The sequence below is a fragment of the Xenopus laevis genome, chromosome 5L, assembly GCF_017654675.1.
Source record: "Xenopus laevis strain J_2021 chromosome 5L, Xenopus_laevis_v10.1, whole genome shotgun sequence".
NCBI lineage: Eukaryota > Metazoa > Chordata > Amphibia > Anura > Pipidae > Xenopus > Xenopus laevis.
In genome coordinates, this window is record NC_054379.1 from 74072572 (window position 1) to 74081944 (window position 9373).

General features: G+C 41.3%; 1 protein-coding gene across 2 annotated transcripts; it reads right to left on the reverse strand.

The window, feature by feature from the left end:
* Window positions 1-705: 705 nt before the first annotated feature.
* Window positions 706-8379, reverse strand: sgk1.L (serum/glucocorticoid regulated kinase 1 L homeolog). 2 transcript variants are annotated; one of them, XM_041562126.1, is made up of 11 exons: window positions 8128-8379; window positions 5386-5464; window positions 4662-4737; window positions 4186-4374; window positions 3934-4065; window positions 3555-3667; window positions 3200-3323; window positions 3012-3107; window positions 2408-2563; window positions 2219-2308; window positions 706-1801 (listed from the first exon to the last, which is right to left on the reverse strand). In XM_041562126.1, exons 1-11 carry the CDS (start codon window positions 8159-8161, stop codon window positions 1634-1636), a joined length of 1257 nt encoding a protein of 418 aa, XP_041418060.1. In that variant the 5' UTR covers window positions 8162-8379; the 3' UTR covers window positions 706-1633.
* Window positions 8380-9373: the final 994 nt, after the last annotated feature.

Here is a 9373-nt window from a genome sequence, read left to right on the forward strand (position 1 = left end):
ACATGTTTTCCCATGACAGTATCCCTTTAACCCTAAACTGTTGCTTTGCTTTTCATCCAGTTTTATAAGAAACATGTGGATGTGTCAGTGGAAAATGTAGTTAAAGGAAAACTTTATCACCAAAATAAATATTTAAGCAACAGTTTATATCAGATTAAGGTACATATTAAAAAAATCTTACCAAACTGGTGTATATATATGTTTTTTAAGTAAATATTGCCCTTTCTCATCTCTTGCCTTGAACCACTATTTCATGATTGTCTGTGTGCTGCCTCAGAGATCACCTGACCAGAAACACTACAAATCTAACTGTAACAGGAAGAAGTGTGGAAGCAAAAGATAGAACTCTTGTCTTTAAATTAGCTCATATGACCTAACATGTATGGTTTGTTTTTGTGCACCATGAATCCTACAATCCCAGGGGACCGCCCATATTTAGGATTACCCAATAGCCCATACTACTAAAAAAGTATATTATTATGAAAGTTGTTTCTTTACATGAAGCAGGGTTTTACATATGAGCTGTTTTATGTAATATCTTTTCATAGAGACCTACATTGTTGGGGGGGGTACAGTTTTCCTTTAATTATAGGAGCCATTAACAGAATAAACAAAGGGAATGCTATATTTACTGAATGCTCTGTACTACCCTATCTGCCATCAACCTGCACATCCACTTGTTTACAAACATATAAACAAATTACATTGTATTTTAAAGTTTTATTGCAAACCCACAGGTTTGGTCACAAAAAGATACATTTTATCTTATTAATTACAGTACATGTTCAACACTTATATTTGTCAGTTTAAATATACAACTCTTGATTATATACAATATGCACAATAATGGTCTGGAATGTCAAAAATATAACATAAATAAAAATGTTTGTTAAACTAGGCTTTACAGACTTGAACCACTAAATGTGGGGCATTTTGGTCAAGAAAAAACAAAAACATTTCTAAAAATAGAAATCTCAATAGCAGCAATGCTTTTCTTAAAGCATTTTTAACAAAGGTCATTGTGAGCACATTTCAATATGTTTAATTAGTACTATCTACAGGAAAAAATAACTACATTTCTATCTACATTAAATTTAGCTTCCACATATGGAAGAAATGTACAATGCCCCAAAATTAGTGATCAACACATGTCACATTAACGTGTGCAAAACCACAGTCTTACTGTGATAAGCTTCACACTCATACCATTGTTCACTTGTAAAACCACTGTCAAAACCAAAGGACCTCCAGGTCATGTGGATGGTTCTTAAACTAGACAAGATCTCTCAAAAGAGAAAGGCACGTTGCAAAAGCCCCATACTATAAGACATGCTTAGATGCCCTCTTCCAGCTTAACAAACCCTCATGTATCCCTCTGTAAGATAATAGAAGGGTTGTGTGCTGCAAATTCAGCAGATCGTTCATATTTCTCCCAACAACAGAGGATATTGTCCAAAGTCACTTTTTTTTCTATCCTTTTCTTAGCTCCACTTATTCACTACTCCAGCAATACCAGGATGTTGAAATTAAGGCTGTGATGCTGTTGTGAACGATGTGCAAATTTCTTCAAAAGGAAATGAAAAATCAAAGTGATTTGATTGGAAATGACTACTAGACAAGAAGGGAGGATCTCTCAAAGATAGGATTCCATAGGTGGTGCATAAGAAAAGCCCATGAATGCTTCTGCAGCTTCTTTAATGCTGGCAGTTATTAGGATGCTATCCGGAGACTGGCCAATAGAATTGGGGACAGGCTCTTCTGTGAATTCTGGATCGAAGTGTTGCAGGTCACTTGGGCCACTCTGAAACAGAATAATGATCAGTTAGAACACTAGTGGCAACATTTTTACCCCTAACACTTTAGATGGTTGGGTGTGGGTATGAAATGTGTGTCATCTATTCAAAATCTACAATTTCATGTTTAGATTTCAGTACTAATGTGCAATAGCTGGGCTACAAGTGTTTAGTAAATACATACGGAAGAGTGCTATTTTATTTATCTACAATATTGTGTTTTCTTGTGGAAACTACATTGAAGTGGAATCCAAGACAATAATATCCCTAATAGGCAAGTTCTCAAGAAAACATTACAGGATGCTTGCTGGAATGCATTTGACTATAGCAGCTTTGAAGCTTGGGAATACCCTCCTAAAGTAGTATGTGTTTTCTTTCAAAAACGTTTCTATAGTTATTACTTCAGGAAGTCGGTGACAACTTACCACATTTGGGTTGAAGGGAGGTGTTATCTTCTTATTAATCAGATCATCCCAGTTAATTGGAGAGAAAAAGATGTGGTTCTTAATCTCCATCTGTCAGAGAAAGAGAAATAGGATTAGACCAATCAAAAGTAATTAGACACGTGTTTGCCTTGGTGGAACATCACATGGTTATATTTAGAAACTACTTACAAAGTCATTCTTGGCACCAATCCTTTTTGTCCGGTCCTTCTGCAGAAGACCCTCCAGGAGGTTCCTGGCTGAGTTGGTTATGTTTGGTTTTAGCTGCAGTGGCTTGTTCAAGATATTGTCATACATTTCAGCAGTATTTCTACTGTAGAAAGGAGGCTGTGGAAATAGAAAAAAAAACAAATGCAAATTAGCATAAATCACACAATAGCACATTTGCTTGTCTAATTTTAGAATGTATTGGCACATAAGGGACAACAGTATAATTAAAATATGAAAATACTTGTAACTAGTGTACATTGTAAACTGTGGAAAGTTTGGCAACTTTGTATGACCTCCTAACTCCATGTCAGATGTTTAAAAAAAAACAAACACAGCCCTGATTAAAATGTTCCATTTAACATATTCAGAAGGGGGTTGTTACTGAATTATGTCTTAGAGACCCATTTTTAAATGAGGACTCAGGGAAACAAATATTTAAACTGTGGACTGGATTAAATGATTTTATGACAGATGACATGGATTAGGACAGGGATCCCGAATGCCAGACAGAGCACTATTGAACAGAATGAAGAACATACTGTACAGAAGGACCTTTCTTACTTACCAGGCCATACAACATCTCATACAACACTGCTCCCAGGCACCACCAATCAACTGTCCTGTCATAAGGCTGTTTGTGTAGAACTTCTGGAGCAAGATACTGTGTAAAAGAAAACAGCAGTCTATTAGATCAGACACAAATAAACACACAGGAGAGATTTTCCAAGTTTTACATAAGCGTAATTAACTTACCTCAGGAGTGCCGCAGAAGGTAGATGTAGTGCCATTGGGCTCTATGTTCTCCTTGCAAAGACCAAAATCTGTCAGAACAATGTGGCCCTGGGAGTCCAACAAAATGTTTTCTGGCTTCAAGTCACTACAACAAAGGAACAGAGTGGTTAGAAACAGTTTGGGTTGACTGCTACAAGAGAGTTTCTAGGGCATAATTAACAAAAAGCTGCCTTTGTGTATTCTTTAGAAGACATTAAAAAGCACCAGTTCATTTACAAATTCATCATCATGTTGATTGGTAGTGCCAACTATGGTTCAGACTAATGTTTCACCATATGAAATATACACAGTACTGGCTAAGCACAGAGATACATACCGATAAACAATGTTGAGAGAATGCAAGTATCCTAGCGCACTGGCTATTTCAGCAGCATAAAAACGAGCTCTGGGTTCCAAGAAGCATCTTTCTCTCTGGAGATGGTAGAACAACTATTGGAGAAAAAAAAAATATATATAAATAACCCTGAAAACAAAAAAAGGCAAGCATCATCTGCACCACAAATAATTAGTATGTGTATATTGCTGCGAAAACAATGGCTGGAAATCAAGGGTTTATTATCTACTAGGCTGAAGCTTGGCAGCCCATAGGGAAATGCTAAATCAAGTAACTTTCCAAAGCTCTGCCTCTACTTTCCCATAATACAAGGATGCTACAACACAATTGGCAGTCACTTATGCATTTTGCTTATGCCTACCTCTCCGCCATTGATGTAGTCCAGAATAAAATACAATCTGCTCGTTGTCTGGAAAGAGAAGTGGAGCCCAACCAGGAAAGGGTGTTTCACATTTTTTAACAGTACATTGCGCTCTGACATTATGTGTTTCTCCTAAAATTGAGAGGAAAAACAAAAATGAGAAGATTAGGCAAATAAACATATAAATGTATGTGTTCAGTGACAGATTCACACACATGTGAGGCAAAAAAAAGGAGAAGTAGAACTATTTACCTCTTTCTTTTTGAGAATGGCTTTTTTCTGAAGCACTTTCACTGCATAGAATTTCTCATCTGCTTGGTGTCTTGCCAGGAGAACTTTTCCAAAACTACCCTTGCCAATGATTTTCAGAAACTGGAAGTCGGATGGTTTTGCATGAGGGTTGGATGAAGGACCAAGGTTGATCTGTTGAGAAGGGCTAGGCTGTAAGAGAAAGGAAAATACATGTTAATACACATGACTGAAATGCCGGATCTGAACATTGGTACACTGCTATTGAGTCAGCATAGGAAAAACAAACATGAAGATACTGAATGTCTTGAGATTTTCCAGAATGTAATCTCAGTAACACACACACAGAGTGTGTGGTTACAAAATTTCAGTATGTATTAAATATACTCCTTCCTTCAAATAATTCCTAGCTAGCTTCCATTTCATCCAGATGAAAACAAATGCAAATACATAGATATTGTTCTGAAAAAAGTACTTACGGGAGGCGAGGAATTTTCATTCAGTAATTCTGGTTCTTGGGGGGGTGAGATATTCAGGATTGACTGCACTTCAGAGCTGCAAGAGGAAAAGGGATAAAATAAATACAAGGCACAGCACCACTGTGACCATCAGAGGGCAGAGACGTGTCATTCAACAAGTTACGGCAACTGGTTAAAGACACAGTGAACTGGTTACAGCTTCATTATTTTACGTTAACTGAAACCTCTTAAATTACCAATCAGAGAGTTGTGGCACTTCCAGCTACTTTTATAATGACAGTTTTGCAATAGCTGCAATTTAGAAAATGATGTTCCATGGGTTGTACAGGCAGGTCAACTGGTTTCGAATACACTTGACCATCGTATTTGATAGGAACCTTACACTGTAAACTTCAAATGGACAGGGACTAAACAATCCAAGAATAAGAACAAAAATAAGAACTGTGATATTTGCTAGAAAGCATAATTCTATACTGGAATAATGGACAGCAACGGCAGTGTAGAATGAGCAGTATTATTATTTTTGAGGTATGTATGGGGCATCAAATGGCTGCACTAGAAAAAGAAAACTTTGTTGCATGGCAGCTGCACCAGGGCAGTAACAGATTATCATTTTCCCCAGATGAGATGACTTTATGGCTAGGGGGGAGTTGGATCTGTACAGAAGGATGCCCATATTTGACCCCCTGCTTGAAAGGATAAATGAAGAATAAATGAAACTTACGGTTTGCAGGCATAGGAAGAGTTGGTTGCAATTTTCTGGATGAAATCATTCAGTCCCATTCTTCGTTGTTTCATAAAAGCTGCAAGATATAAAAGAGAAGAGGGTCTCAGAATGCATCATCCCCAAGTAATGATCCCCCAGTGCACAGTATAAGTTGCAGTCCAGGGTTAATAACTCCTATGCAAAGCAAAGATTCCATCCTCCGGACTCACCGATAAGCAAAGCCACCATTCCCCTCATCTTAGAATAAGTCAGTGTGCTTGCACCCGCCGCCGTTTCTGTCTTTACAGTCATGGTTGGGTGTGTGAGAAAATCGGGCGCCGTGTATAATCCAAGAGGAACAAACACTTTGAGAGCACCAGTCTTTCTGACGCTCAGACGGCTGCGGTGGTTTATATAACAGGGAGAGGTGGGCGTGGCTACGTTAGACAATAAGGAAGAACAGGCTCAAGCTCAGAGCGCCCAGATCTAGCTGGGGTCAGTCAGTCAGCTGGCGCCTTAAGCACACGCTCCGCCTCTATTTGTTCTTAGACGTCAGTAGGGCCGAGGCGGAGTGCTACTGTCTCATTATGTTCTATCTATGGTGCGGACAGGAACTCTTTGTACAGTATGGGGCTTCGGCCTGTGCCAAGAGAGGCGCGGCCTGGGCACCAAACCTCTCGGGACGGTGACTTTTCACACAAAATGTAATGGCCACGGGGGCACAACTAGTAGAGGGAAAGGAAGCTCGCATTACCATAAGGGCATTGGTAACTATGGTAGCGGTGGCCTGTTCCCGCTTTGGAAAATAAACACGGCAATTACTGATATTGTCTTCAAACAAATGTCACCATGTCCGCTTTGCTACATTATGCCCTGAGCCCTGTGAAATGAGTATTAGTCAGCAGTGTGCCTTTCATATGCACAGGGAGCCGGGGAGTTATACAGGGGCAGCAGGGTGTAACAAGGTGACACAGACAAAAGCTAGTGTATTCATGAAACTACTTGACCCGGGCCTTCTAGCCATATACACAAGGCCAATAAGCATTTACAAAATACTGTACAGTTAAATGCTAGCTTCGTTCTTTTCGGCAGGGTCGTGCTTATGAGGATGTATCAGATAGCAAAGAGCCAGATGATGAGCTAATAGTATTGAGCATGAAGTAGGACTCTCGTGTTAAACATCCCAGAATGCCTGGGTACAACTGCTTGCACGCCTACATACACTCTGCCTGCGCACCTACACAATCTCGCCCCCGACAAGAGCTGACTGTCGCATCATGCTTTCCAGTGGCCTTTTCGTTAGTGAGCACATGTGCAACACCAACGCATGGGTAGGAGGCAAAGTTGCCCAGTGCATCAACCCCCCCCCTCAAACACACGAATGACGCTTCCCACTTCATCTACCCAGCTCCGCTCGCACCAAATGTCTATGTATTTGTTTTGCACACACTGGAACACGTCAGGGTGTTCTGTGACACTGAACCAATAGCCACGGCGAGGGGTGTGCTGAAATGGTTAAGACAATGTGGCAAAAACAGGAACAAGCCGGGTGGCCAGACCCAGTTCCCTCCTGTATGGTTCTATGCCTGGGGCACACACGCTCATTACATATCTACCTCATCTCGCCCCTGGTATAAGAAGGACACTAAGCGCCATCAACACTGGCCCTTTAATACGTTTAGCATAAAGCCTTGATCTAGTTTTACCGGTTGGAATGAATGTTGTTTGATTGGGGATTCCTTTTGCAAAAGGAGCGAGTTTAGACAGTCGGCTCAACCCTTTGACGTCAGGAAGGAAAGCGCCATATAATTAGTACTAATAATGTACTATAGGTCACAGGCTGCCATCCTTTCTATAAGTATCAAATGACACATTTGTCCGAGTATTTCTCATCCGAAACCCCGAGCTCAAACTAGGATATGTAAGAATAAAATTCATACACTAAAGTAACCCTCCTGCCGGAATTGATGGGCACAAATACATTTATGATATAACTCCCCCGCCCCATTTCAATGGTGACTTCTTGGTGTTTGAACAAGTTTCACATTGGTCACTACCATCTCGAGCAGACAGGGGGCGCTGAGGAGTTAAACAAGTTAAATGTATACAGGGACATAAAGTTCACGGCACAGGTCCTGAAATCAGATTTGTTCAAATGTCTTTGCACCAAATGTGTATTAAATACAAATAAGAACAGTCAGCCCGTACACTACATACACTGGAGCGCAGTAATGTGTATCTGCTGAAAGAAATTGAACAGCTTCCCATTCACCGCTGATTTGCACAACGTCAAGTTTCAGTAAATAAAAGATACATGTAACTACATAAGAGCGCGCATTTGCCCTGGGGTATATTCATTTAATTGGTCTCTACAAACAAGATCACAGATTCCGAGACAATACTAAACCAATAAACACATGAAAGAGCGCAGGAATGTGGGGGGGTCAGTCCCCGTGTTACCGATCAGTGGTCTGTACAGAGACAATAGGGCACTTTCACTTATTTACTCTCCAACGGGCACAACAATACGATCCCCTGGGGCAACAATAGAATTAAATCTTCTCTGCCGCTTCCGAGAGAACTAAAAGCAGTACTGCCCGGCCCCCGCATGTCATCACACTTGGTACAATCGGGGCCATCAATCAAGTCTCATGCTAATTGTCCTGCTAATAAACCAAAGACTGCCTATTGTCATTATCAGATTTCAGCGCTAACAGCCCCATGTGCATTATACAGGGCCAAGCAAACATTCCAACTTACCTTTCAGAGGAGATTTTTCGTTTTTATTTCTCATCTTGGCGTTGCAGCTATTAAGTGGCCAGTAATGTTATCCACAAAGTGCCAGTCAGTCCTCCTCCCCCACAAAGGGCTGAATGTGATCCTCTCTGTGGGGAAAAGGAGCCTGTATGGAGCTGCCAGCTAGCTTATTAACCCACAGCAGCACTGATTAGCATAGAGCAGATAAGTCAACAGTTAAAGATTGGCTGTCTGGCTCTGCCCACTGCTGCATCACAGTTCAAATGACAGCAATTATGGGATGCCAAAGTCATACAAGTTCAGATCCAAGCACCAGACTAAAGCTGATCCCTGGCTGCTGAGTTCTTGGGATGGGAGGGAGGGGGGGCGTTTCCTGGTCTCCACAGGAAAAAGCTAGCTGAGGGACTCTGTGCTTGAGCGGAAAAAGGAAGAATTGAGGGGGCCTTTTGTCTTCCAGGCTTTTATTTGTTCAGGAGACAGATGTGCTGCTGTGGCGCCTGCCCGAGACATTCACAGTGACTTGTGTCATCAGTTTCAGAGTCAAGTTGTTGAGACTGGTTTTTCCTCTCAGCCGGATACCCAATGGGTGGAGCAGGCGCCCCCTGTTCAACTCTGCCACCTACTAAGCATTTCCTAACAGGAAAAATGCACTTTTTTTTTCGAGTCATTTTTCTTTTCTTCCTGTCAGTGAAATGTCATTCTGTAACCAACTGGTACAGTTACAGTAAAGGCAAAGAGTTTTATAAAAAAAATCTCCATAGTTAGGAATATTTCCCCCAGCAAATGATAGCGCTCCATACAGGAATGTGCTATTACAGAATATAAGCATGAGATAGATATAGGAGTATGAGACATGTTATCCAGAATGCTTGGGAGCTGTGGTTATCCTGATAAGGGGTCTTTCTGTAGTTTGGATCTCAGAATTGAACCCTTTAAGAAAAAACCCATACTCCCCACCCCACGTAGACCCCCCTCCCTCCCCCCCAACCTAACTGCCCCCCCCCCGGGAAATGCCCCATACTTTATACTTACCCCTCGGTGCAGATTCTGGTCTCGGAGTTCCACGCAGCCATCTTCTGGGGTCTTCCGGCGCTTCAGCAATCTTCGTAAATTTCGGCGCATGTGCAGTTGTCGCATACTGGCAAATTGCCCCAACTGCGCATGCGCCAACATGCCAATCTATCACTCAGCTTACCGAAGACCCGGAAGATGGCTGAATCTGCGCCGAGGGGTAAGTATAAAGTATGCA